This window comes from Etheostoma spectabile, chromosome 18, assembly GCF_008692095.1.
Source record: "Etheostoma spectabile isolate EspeVRDwgs_2016 chromosome 18, UIUC_Espe_1.0, whole genome shotgun sequence".
NCBI classification, from domain to species: domain Eukaryota; kingdom Metazoa; phylum Chordata; class Actinopteri; order Perciformes; family Percidae; genus Etheostoma; species Etheostoma spectabile.
This window is the reverse complement of record NC_045750.1, coordinates 26,741,793-26,754,922: the sequence shown is the minus strand read 5'-3', so window position 1 is coordinate 26,754,922 and position 13,130 is coordinate 26,741,793. Positions and strand designations below refer to the sequence as shown.

The 13,130-nt window shown below is 41.9% G+C and overlaps 1 protein-coding gene across 2 annotated transcripts in view; it reads right to left on the bottom strand.

Moving 5' to 3' along the window:
- The window catches only part of pnocb (prepronociceptin b), a 31,789-nt gene that overhangs the window by 6,711 nt on the left and 11,948 nt on the right, over positions 1-13,130 (bottom strand). For both annotated transcript variants that reach the window (XM_032542547.1, XM_032542545.1), the window contains exon 2: positions 4,938-5,199. In XM_032542547.1, the coding sequence (XP_032398438.1) occupies positions 4,938-5,078 (141 nt within the window). In that variant the 5' untranslated portion in view covers positions 5,079-5,199. The remainder of the gene's footprint in view (positions 1-4,937; positions 5,200-13,130) is intronic.

Here is a 13,130-nt window from a genome sequence, read left to right as displayed (position 1 = left end):
GTGTGTGTGTGTGCACGCGTGTGTATATACATGCTTGGATGAAAATGATGTGAGAATCTTCCATAGTGACGATGCTCCAAAGGCTTTATTTTGTCAGGAGACTATGGTTCAAGGTATTTAGATATAATGTCAAGGTTAGACTATTCACATCTTCCCTGGTTCAATTCTGGCTGGGGACCTTTGTCACAAGTCATTAAAACACAAATTAGGATAAGGTTGTAGTTGGGTTAAGGTGAAGAAGCCCCTCACGTACTGAGCAGTTCAGCGTGTTGGCATAACAAAATGGGAAGGGTCACCCTTGAAATGCAACTGGCCACCCCTTGGTACAATTCCAGAGTCTGCACACATGAATGGCTGATGGCCATGGTAATGCTCACAAGACCATCTGGGATCCCTTAATGCGACTAAAACAAAAAGGAAGTCTAGTAACACTGACTGATCCAACATTCAAGGATTAAACCAAAAGGAAAACATGATGTATTTTTATGTACAGTATCTCTGTAGCTCTGGTTTATTGGCCTTTTTTAACGGTGCTTCTGCAAAATAACCTCGGGAAGGAACTTGATTTTGGTGGAACTTGTGTACGTTCAAAGGTTGTTGTAGTCGTGTGCCACCATCAAAACTTGATTGGCAGATAGTCTAGCTAGCTGTCTGGATTTACCCTGCAGATCTGAGGACCAGGTAACCATTGTCCCCGATTGAAAGATAGTGCTAGCTAGCTGTCGGATTTACCTGCAGAGATCTGAGGACCAGGTAACCATAGTCCTCAGATTGGAAAGATAGTCTTGCTAGCTGTCTGGATTTACCCGCAGAGATCTGAGGACCAGGTAACCATAGTCTCTCAGATTGGACAGATAGTCTAGCTAGCTGTGGATTTACCCTGCAGAGATAGGACCAGGTAACCATAGTCCCCGATTGGAAGATAGTCTAGCTAGCTGTCTGGATTACCCTGCAGAGATCTGAGGACCAGGTAACCATAGTCTCAGATTGGACAGATAGTTTGTAGCTGTCTGGATTTACCCTGCAGAGATCTGAGGACCAGGTAAACATAGTCCTCAGATTGGACAGATAGTCTTGCTAGCTGTCTGGATTTAACCTGCAGAGATCTGAGGACCAGGTAACCATAGTCCTCAGATTGGACAGATAGTCTAGCTAGCTGTCTGGATTTACCCTGCAGAGATCTGAGGACCAGGTAACCATAGTCCTAGATGGACAGATAGTCTAGCAGCTGTTGGATTTACCCTGCAGAGATCTGAGGACCAGGTAACCATAGTCCTCAAAACTCCACCACAGTTTCAAATGCCAACACAAAGAAAGTGGAAGTTAAAGGACATCCGGCCTAAATGAAGGACATCTGGTGGAACTAAACAATCTGATATAGACTATGCCCTTTATGACTCGAGTAAGGGTTTGAAGGTCGGTGTGGTGGATTGGCGTGTAGCTTGTCTGATTGGCATGCAGGAGTAGTTTGCCTCCTGTTCTGGCCCGGGGTGGGTAATAGGGAGAATCAGGAGAATGCCGCTTCCCTTTTGGGCCGGTCAAGGATTTGTCACGTTAGTATATCTTCTCTCACACGTTCTGCATTCTGACACCGCAGCCCTGCATGGGTTGTACCATGTGAGGGAGTTCTCCCCTCCCAAATAGAGTTAGTTGGCCCTACAGTAACGATACCTGCAGGGACGATGGATGGGAGAAAGAGGCCAGGAGGGGCTGAAAAAGCCAGGTTGAAAAAGCAAAAGGCATCGGAGAAGGATGCTGCCAAATGTGCCAAGCCCACCAATTTATTTTCAAGAGGACAAACACAAGTGGCAGCTGGTAAAAAGAGATATAGCCTAGGCCTAATGATTAGCATTAGCAACGTAATTATTCAACTAACATCATTGTCAACCTAATAAAAAACTTCCCCCGCCATGGAAAAAGTGGGCCGGGCTTGGGTCTGAAACTCCCGGGCTAGAAGTGGCCCACTCCGGCCCTGCTCCTGTTTACCTTTACAACAATCCTTTCCTACTCTTAACCAAGTGTTGTAGTTGCTTAACCCTAGCCATACCTTAACCATAGTTTATTTTGCTAAAACCACCATGACCATACTGTGGTTTCTGTGGGAAGATATTGTAGGAAGAGGGAATTCTACAATCGTTGGCATTAAAGATTAATAAAATGTCATTGAACTTGATCCAGAATTTTTCAGAGTCGTCCAGTATTGACATTCTTGTCTGGGGAAAGGGCGGCTCATAAAAAAAGAACCAAAACATCTATGATAAGTGTGATAAGTTCATTTTCATGGCATGAACCGGCTATGCAACATTTACACTGCCATTGTTTGGCATAAAGCTAAACATTTAAATTGGAAGCAGGGGTAAAAGACAATGTAGGTTTTGATTTAAAATACAATTTAGCATCAGATTTCACTCAATACCAACACCAGATAGATGTATTGCAGTAATAATTTTGAGAAGATGATTGTCATCTACATCGGCTATGTGTACAGGCTATAAATCCCTGTAAAACCTGGGCTGGAGTGGATAGAATAACCCAACAGATATTTGCATATGAATGCAGGATCTGCTGGCAATGGGACAAGATTTGTTATTGGAAGCCTTCTGGTTTCAATTTGTAGTCTGAGTAGTAATGACCAATCATATTGGAGTGGGCTTTGGTTACATGCAGGCAAACAGTCATGTGGAGAGGAAGACATTGGCTGGAATCTCAGAACCCATCGGCTTTTGTCTAATGCTGATTTAGCTTTTAATTTGCTTTTTTTTAATGTACTTGCATTCACATGTAGATAAACAATGTCTACATAGACATTGTCTCTCAACTCTACACCACCTATCCGAAACTTAACCATTTGAGGTCATTAATATGTAAAAAAGGACAGTGGCTACCCTCTACCAATTACCCTTAACCATTTGAGGTCAATTACCTCAACCATCTCACAAGAATTTCCCAAATCTTGAGTTAGCATCTAGACACAACTCTGAAATATTGGCTGTTGCCACCTGTGGCTAAACCGTTGTTGGACAAATGACAATTCAGACAATTGACAGTAAAGTTGAGTAAAGTTGTATTGGCAGGTGGGCTTAAATACCAGACATCTCTATGTGGAAGGCCAAATGCCCTCTACAACAACAAAGATCCTGCTTTTTATATTTACAAAAGACAATATGCAGAAGCTGCTCAGAATTATACAATAACAGCTGTAGCACAGATGATTAGCACAACTGTAAACAAAAGCTGGCATTTATCTTTAGGATTAGCATTACACAATGAACGTAGTTGGTGGAAGGTCAGATATTATGAAATGCTGCTGTGTGTGTATGTCTGGATGTGTTGAGTGTGTAGGTATGCACACTAATAAATCAATGGGTCCTGTCATTATAACAAACACCGACAGCTTCACAGACACTCTTTCAGTCTGGAGTGGGAAACAATGGAATTGCTCCGTGGATTCCATCTGTGGCTCGATGGGAAAGCAGCTATCACAATGAGGAGCTGATAAAATGTGTCAGTCTCCGATGTATGCCGGGGCTGATGACACTGAGCAGCAGTCAATTACAGAGTTCCATTACAACTCCCAAAAAGGTCCCAGCTGTCTTTCTCTGCATCATTATCAGCTAAATTAGCCATCCTCCAGCTATTCATGGACGCCCACAGACTATTTTTACCCGCTGACGTGTCTTGCACTGTTTGGAAATGAGATTGTGTGCTGCACTGAAGTTTTGGTTTGAGTTTGGAGAGCAATCGCATTCTCTCAGTGCAGAGGCTGGTATCTTCATGTTGGTCACGAAGCATTGCACAAGGGCAGATAATCACACCTGCAAATAATCTCCGCTTACCAGTATGAGACAGAAGTAATATCAAGTTTGCCTGGTACAATGCCAACTGTTTTAAAAACAGCCATAAGGGGTTCATCACTGATCAGCCCAAGAGTCACCAGAGAATGAAGCTTACTGACTCTGGGGATTCCCTGACTTTTTGTATTCAATCTGAATCCCTGCTTAGTCTTGTTAGTTGGCAAATAGAACAGCTTTGCTATTATAAATGTGTGTTAACAATGTGCAGTACGTACCACAGTCCCTTTTTTGACTACCACTGGGTACACAACTAGAGATTTTACCCCAAAAAAGTTTTAAAAGATTTGTGGGGAGGCATTTTGCCTTTAATTGACAGAAACTGTTTACTTGGTACTCGTTTTAGCCCATCGACCACAATGGCTCCCCAAGAATAAAATTCATTGGCAAGACAACAAGGTCCAGGGTGCTCAGGAAGTTCAGTTGGATGACTGAAGGTGCTCTTTGGGGTTGGGAATTCAGTTAAGTATAGAAAAAAAGCCTGAAAATTATTAAAAGCCTTTATTTTAATGGCTATTTCATAATAGAAAATTTTAAAGACAATGGGAGAAGGGGCACCCGGAGGGCTCAGTTGGTAGAGTGGGTGCCCGTCTATAGAGGTTTACTCCTCGATGCAGAGGGCCCGGGTTCAACTCCAACCTGTGGGCCTATGCTGCATGTCATTCACCCTTCTCTCTCCTTTCATAGCTTGAGCTGTCTTGACAATAAAAGCCCAGAAAATAATCTTAAAAAAAAAACATATGGAGAAGCAACCCACGCATATTCATTATTTGTTAAATACTTTCAGGGACTGCTTTAAAACATTCAATATAACCCTATAGTTACTCCCATATACACGGGCAAAAAACGTGTAGATAGAACGTATTACAGAAGCTCTTATCATGATTCAAGATAACTTACTCATACAATCACGAACACAGTGCTGCTGTACCCCCCCACACACACACACACACACACACACACACACTACAATGTTGACAAGACTGACGTTCTTATCAACAGTGACTCACAACAACAAACAGTGACACACACACACACACACACACACACTTTCACACACTTTCACACACATACACACACACTCACCACGGTGTTGAAGGCTTGCTGCATCTGCTGCTGCTGCTGAAAGAGCAAGCCACAGGCCACACAGTCCTCCTGGCAGTCACTGCGTCCAGGGGTGAAGAGACATGCCAGCAGCACCACCAGGTTCCACAGAGGGATCTTCATCACTCAGCACAGCCAAGCAGGCAGGGACAACCAGGAGCCCAGCAGGTACAACAGAAGAGTCTAACCCAAGGGTCAAACGCTGGAGAATCTGGGAGATAAAGCCGATGGGATCTGGTCCAGCCTACAGGGAGAAAGCATACAGAGTCACAGAAACGTTGCTTCAATTCAAGTTTATAGTTATCATTAGCTGGATTTGGGCGGTCAGTCAAAGCGTTGGTGGTGGGAAAGTGTTCAGCCAACACCAGGAGATGGGCAATGTGGGTGGGCTGGAGAGAGAGCACAACCTGAGGCAATAAATCAGAAAATGGGTAATTTCCAGTGGGCAGGAAACTACAGGCTGCAGGGGTGGATCACTGATGGAAACCAACAGCAAACGTTGGAGATTTGCATTGGACAGGGGCTTAAAGACATCAGGGACACAATGGGTCATATCCTGAGACTGTATATTAAGATGGACTCCACTTCCTCGTACTGTACAAAAGTGCACAGTAGTGATCAGGTGGTGGAGCCGCTTAACGTCCTGTCCATACAACCACCTGACCAATCGCAGGTTAATCACAGCTGTCAATCATAATGTTTCACCCTGTTTTAATCACATCAAATAACTAATAAAAAAAACAAACGTATCCATTGGATAAGAACATCCTAAATAGACAGAAAATCATTGAAAAACAATTATTCTACATTTACTTTGATTTTTTGTGTTTTGTCCATATCCCATCCGGTAATAATGAGGGGGTGCGATGTATGCCAAATATTGCAGCCAGCCACCAGGGGGTGATCCAGTTGTTTTGGCTTCACTTAAACAGTCTATGCATCAACCCCTGATCATGCCCCACATCAACAAAAGCTACTTGGAAAAAGGCTTCAAATCTGGGATCCAGGTGCACAGTGTTTGTTGCTTGACCTCCACTCCCTGACCCCCATTTCTCCTGCCACTCACCTCTATATCATCCAATAACACAAAGATAACAAAGAAATAACAGCCACTCAGAACATCCTAGATTGCTTCTGTCCATAGACTGCTGCCTCGTCATAAAACATATGGCCTCTGCAAATTTATGAACCAAGACCATGGCCAGGGTGAGCCAACATATTTATGCCCTTTATGTAATACTCACTCAGTTATGAGAGTTAGGGGAACTGATTGTAAATAACTTAAAGTTTCCCTGCGGAGTTTTAGACCTCTAGTAGCGCTATGGAGCTGTTTTTCTGTGAGTGAGTCCCTGTTTTGTATATCTCATGCACGCACAGGGAAGCACATTCATGCAGAACACAGTCCTACCAATGGTGTCACACTACTTCAGTAATCAACAGGTGGTGGTGACACGGCAAGATAGGCTGCAATATGCCAGCAAAGACAGTGAAGAAGACAGCAGACTATTAAGCATGGATGTAAACAATGCAGTATTTAAAATATTTTATGTTTTATGACGAAGAAAATGCATTTGAGACGTCAGAGAGCCAACATTGGTCGAGTGAGCTAGAGAGTGAATAAAGAGAGGGAGCATTGCGATTAAGGTTGAGGTGATTTTATGGTTGCAACCCGCCACAAAACGAAGAAGAAGAAGAAGTTTTAGTTCATTTCCGCCCGTATTTCCTCTCTGTCTGCACACATGGGGGGGGGGGGTCAACAAAGACAGATGGACGTGGACGGACGAGGAGACGAGAGACTTTCAGAATTTGATTTATCAGGAACTCGTGAAGGAAATGGCCGACAACTGTTTGGACAAGCCGTGGGACGTCCTGCGGAGTCAATGGAAGACGCTCGAACAGAGAGACATGTCTCAAAAAAAGAGTCTTGCAGCGGTGCCGGGGGGGGGGGCACAAAAGACAAGTTGCATCTGCATCATCATAGCAATGTGTTGATTATTCTTATTATAGCTTGATATGTCTCTATCAGCTGGCACATAAACACTATTACAACTTGTCCAATATTGATCATATGTTGGTAGAAAAACTTTGTTGTTGCTTGAATGTTGTGCGATTCAGTGCGAAAACGATAGGGAACACCTTAAAATGTCTAAAATCAATTTAATATACCAATTTGATCCGAAAACAGCATGTGGCGTCATTACGCACAGGCTGTTATTGGCTTTAAAGCCGTTGGAGGGAAGCACACTTGGAAATTATAAAAGGTTTTTGGGATGATTTTGCACTGGAACTATATATGTTATTCAGGTTTGAATGAGACAAAGACAAGGGGTAGAAGGGACAGCCAATACAGGGACAACACAATCCTAAAGTAAAGATATGATATTGACATGAGTGAAGACATGTCTTTAATAATACACCGAGTGGGTGTCGTACTGATGGGAACACTGATGTAAAAAAATAAATAAATAAGTAAAAACTAGCACACCGTGACCGCTTCCACTGCACCACATTACCACTGGCAGTCAATAGCACATGAAACAGGTCGAGTGTGACTCCGGCCCATTTAGAAATATATAAATGGCTTCATGGGAAATCATTAGAGGGAGCTGTTTGTTTGCCTTGCTGAGATGTTTTGTGCGATGATCATATGCTAGCCTGCTGACTAAGCCCATTTGATATTGTTATGTTCTCCCTTAAGTGGCCCCTACTAAGTAAGTTGAACAAATGAGTAAACCAGCACAGCATAAGTGATGGTGTAGGCCCGGGAATATGCTCCAGCATAACAAAGATGTGGCCCTCACACAATGGTAATATTCTGCCAGAGTGTATGAATATGCCCACTGAGGTTTTTGTCAACACGATTATTAGTATTGAGAAGTCATGCAATGTCTGTCACAAGCTTTAGTATTCAATAAAGCTTGTATTAAATTATATAATTTGTTTGCCTTCAGATATTCAGAGGTTCATAATAGAACATTGTGATTTAGGCTTTTAGCTAAAAACAAATATGGGGACAGCATCAGATCATAGGTACATCAGAAACTAACATATGGACTGTAATGGACTGTTTTTATATAGCGCGATTCTAGTCTTAACGACTACTCAAAACGCTTGTCCATAGTACAGGAACCATTCACACACATTCACACACATTCACACACATTCACACACATTCACACACATTCACACACATTCACAGGCTGCCATACAAGGTGCCACCTGCTCATCAGATAAACACTCAGACCCACTTAGACTCCGATGGCTCAGCACTGGGGGCAGCTCGGAGGTTCAGTGCCCCCAGAGTTGCAATTGGAAAATTCCGTTTGGTTCTTTGGCTCATTATGAAAATTTGGTAAAAAACAGTTACTTTTGTACTTGAAAGGTTGATCTTATAAATGTGTATTCAACAAATCATCCTCAAAACATATACTAAAACTACAAAAGAAAAACAAGATTGTAAATGATGAAAGTGGAAATAGAAGTTTGAGAGGTGGCTCAGTGGTTGGCTGCCATGCAGAAAGTCGGTGGTGTGATCCCTGGCAGTCCCATGTCAAAGTGTCCATATACTATATATTATACTAGAAGCATTTTGTTTAGATTGGCACATATATAGGAAGGCCCTCAGAAATGGCAGATTATTACTCATCACTAATAGAAGAAAATAAGAACAACCCCAGGTTTTCAGCACTGTAGCCAGGTTGACAGAGTCCCAGCTCTATTGAGCCATATGTTCCTAGAGCTCTGAGTAGTAACCACTTTATGAGCTTCTTTAATGATACAATTACAACAATTAGAGATCAAATTCATCACCTTTTGCCCTCAAATTTTAATGGTTCACCTTTAAATACAGGACTACTAGAAAGAACAAGACATATGACATATACTTATACTGCTTCGGTCCTATAGGCCTCCAACAGTTAATGTTAAAGGTCTCTTCAGCTAAGCCATCTACCTGTCTCTTAGACCCCATCCCAACGAGGCTACTTAAAGAAGCATTAGTTAACACTCCATTACTACATATGATCAATGTGTCTCTATTAACAGGTTATGTACCCGTGGTCAACACTCAATTACTAGATATGATCAATAAGTCTATATTTATGGTTCATTTAAAGTAGCTGTGATAAAAACTCTTCTGAAAAAAACCTCCCTCGACCCTGAGGTCTTAGCAAACTATAGGCCTTCCCTTTCTCTCCAAGATCCTTGAGAAGGTAGTCAATAATCAGTTACGTGATTTTCTACTTAGCAATAGTTTACTTATACATATAGCATATATATATACTGTACATATTTTTTTTTCTGTGGCTCCGGAAAGGTTTCCAAAATAACCCTGACGATGTCACCAGGGTCAGGTCTGATGCCACTTAGTAGCATTATGCCAAGTGTAGGATTTTGTGTTTTTGAAGTCAGGACATCTCAGCCTCTGCTGCTTCAGTTTAGAAAAATCTGACATTTGTGAGTCCCCCAACTTTATGAAAGTCCAATATTAAATTGCTGGGGTGCAGCTTTGATTGACTGATTTTTTACTCACTGAAGACTAGAAGATATTATTTTTTTCCTTTCATGAACTTTGATCATATCAAGGGTGATAGTATATGCTAATCAAGCAGAATCTAGTTCTTGAAAACTTCAAATGGAGAACTCTTGGTTGTCACTGTACAGTAAAGGTTTCTTGTTTTTGGGCAGGGCACTTGCTCTAGGGATGACAATGTAGTTCTGATAGTCCACCACGTTGGTCCAGTCTAAAATAATTAATGTGTTCACACTTTACCCAAAGAAGATGAATCCTAATGACTTTAGCTTGAAGGGATACTTTAATCCAGCTCTGTCATGTGTGTGTGGGCAGTGTGTTTAGAGGAACAGTGTGTGGTGCCAGGCCGTGAACAGAGCGTGGCCCGCAGTAATCCGCCAGGTAACGCAAAATCATCTCAGTAGAACTCTGCTGCTCGGCGCGGCCACGGGGGAAGTATTCAGATCCTTTACTTAAGTCAAAGAAGTAAAAACAAATGTACTTAAAGTATCAAAAGTTAAAGTACTCAATGCAGAAAAATCCTTGCATATTAGAAATTAAAAACGATCAAAAGCTTAGACTTAGCCCATACACAGTATAATGTTGGGTTAGTTTATAACACAACATCATATTTTATAGACTATGTGTTTTGTGTGCAAAAATCTTAATTTGTGAAGTAACTAAAGATATCCGATTGTTGCATTCCACCACTGCACACACTGCTCATCTACACACACTGCCCACACTGCCATGACACAGAGCTGGATTTAAATCAGCAAAATATCTCTTTGAGTACAGAGTGGCTAGCTTGGCTGTAGACTCTATTTACTCGGGACTAGTATTAGTAGTTTATAATAATAATAATAAGTTCACTGCAAATTACCTACCCTATTTTGCTTAAAACATAGACATGTGGGGGTCATTTCACATAAGGTCTCCTGGTAATACTAGTTCAGTCCACATAGGGCTTTAGTCTTCTTAACACAAAATACAACACTTCATTTTCATATGTCAACATTTCTGTGCAATTCATTCAGATCTCTGTGCTCCAGCAACTGGTGTTATGAGTTGCCAGTGGTGATTTTTATCAGAAACACTCCATGAAATTAAACTTAGTGTTGGCATTCTAACCTCCGGTGGATTTCTGAGGTCTATATTTACCTGGTCCTCAGGTCTCTGCAGGGTAACTCCAGACAGCTAGCTAGACTATCTGTAATCTGAGGACTTGGTTACCTGGTCCTCAGATCTGCCAGGGTAAATCCAGACAGCTAGCTAGACTATCTGTCCAATCGAGGACTATGGTTACCTGGTCCTCAGATCTCTGCAGGGTAACCAGACAGCTAGCTAGGCTATCTGTCCAATCTGAGGACTATGGTTACCTGGTCCTAGATCTTGCAGGGTAAATCCAGACAGCTGCTAGACTATCTGTCCACTCGAGGACTGGTTACCTGGTCCTCAGATCTCTGCAGGGTAAATCCAGACAGCTAGCTAGACTATCTGTCCAATTGAGGATATGGTTACCTGGTCTCAGATCTCTGCAGGGTAAATCCAGACAGCTAGCTAGACTATCTGTCCAATCTGAGGACTATGGTTACCTGGTCCTCAGATCTCTGCAGGGTAAATCCAGACAGCTAGCTAGACTATCTGTCCAATCTGAGGACTATGGTTACCTGTCCTCAGATCTCTGCAGGGTAATCCAGACAGCTAGCTGACTATCTGTCCAATGGGACTATGGTTACCTGGTCCTCAGATCTCTGCAGGGTAACTCCAGACAGCTAGCTAGACTACTGTCCAATCTGAGGACTATGGTTACCGGTCCTCAGATCTCGCAGGGTAATCCAGACAGCTAGCTAGACATCTGTCCAATTGAAGGACTATGGTTACCTGGTCCTCAGATCTCTGCAGGGAAACTCCAGACAGTTATCTGTCCAATCTGAGTTTTCTGTTGACAACTAAAACTTCTTTGTTTTTTTTTTGCTTTGGTTATTGATTTTTATTACGTACTTGAGAAGTTTTGCTTGGACTTTAAAGTCCCAAAACTAATTCCATAGATACATGATGTAGGCCTACTGTACACAGATAAAGTGTTTGCTGGGAAAGCGAGGCCCCAACACACCAGGTTTGAACCCAGGGTAACAAGACAGCATAATCCGTCTAGGAGCCTGGGAATTCATTACTCATTATTATTCAATAAGAATATGCATTTGAAGAAAAAAGAAGATCTTTATTATTCACCAATACACACAACCTTGCCCTTCTAAATGAACGCTGGCATGAAAGCAAAAAGAAAATTGACTGTAACAAGAGGACCAATGTCACACTAGTTTTAGAGGAGCCTTTCCATCTTGCACAAATGAATGCTTTTACCTGGTCCTTTCCAAAACAAATTTTCTGTTTCATGCTTCCATTAGGGTTAACTAAGACCCTGAAAATGTTATGTGTTTTCAAGATAAAATGTTTTCCCCTTTCAATCACACAGGAAGCAATCAGAGCGTTGACAAAAGGCCCCCGGTTCTCATGCATTTGGTTATGTTTTGTGAGTATTGGGCCGTGCCTGAAATACATAAGAAAACCTGGAGCAATGTTGAGTTGCTGGATTCCTTACTCACAATTCTTCTTGAAATTGTCAAAACCAGTGTTGTCAAACGAATATTTAATCGTGATTAACCACACAATTTTATCTATTCTTAATGTCACTTGAGTTTTTTTTGTCCCATTATTTTTTCTCATTTTAATGCTCTTATCAACATGGAAAAGTGGATTAGCTTGCTTTGTGCAAATGTTTTTTTTATTGAAAACAACATTGGCATATAGCCTAGAGGTCAAGACCCCCCCCAGCATATAGCCTACTGTAGTGTTCAAGAGGGTTAGGGTTAACTTCAGGTTATTACTGTGATACTGAACATGACATTTGCGGAGTAAAAAAACAAAAAAACTCGCTGTTTAGTTTCGTTTTAAAACGGGACTCGAACCGTGCTCGCCTTGATGAACGTCTGGTGTTTGACTCTTGATAAGGAACTTGGCGCTCCAATAATTTGTCACATTAATATCTGTTTCTGCAGTCTTTTTAATGTGGAACAAAGAAAAGAAAAAATCCTGCACTCTGCTTTTGCTATAGCACCCCCATTTATTTACAGAAAACTCACGTTTCAGTCCCTCTTGACTTTCATCAAAAGTTGTTCCAAGTTGATATTTTCCAAAGCACCTGCACAAAAGACTTTGTGCATGTGCAAGTTGTTTCTACAAAAACAAATACAGTCTTTTTAATGAAATGTAAAGTTAGTTTAAGCCCCCCGCCCAGCACAAATACTTTTCATACAGCCCCTAAAAAAAAACTGAAAAGCAACAAGTGAATGGATGAGAGCGGCATCTGAGCAGCCTGTCCCCTTTACACAGTTGCAAAGCGAAGTGCATTAATAACGCTAACGGTGGGATGAATTAGCATTAGCAGCTTTAATGAGGGGTGGAGAGGGGGCCAAGGTGTCATGCATGTGAGTGGGGGAGAAGAAAAGCTCTGTGCTCGTCTCTGATAAAGCTCTGACTCACTCTATCTTATCCATTAGTCGTCTGCATGAAACGCACAAAAGCAGTCTGCTAATGCACAGATAACCTAGGGGGTTCTCTCTCTTTGTTCCCTTCTTGCTCCCACTTCTGCATCCACTTTC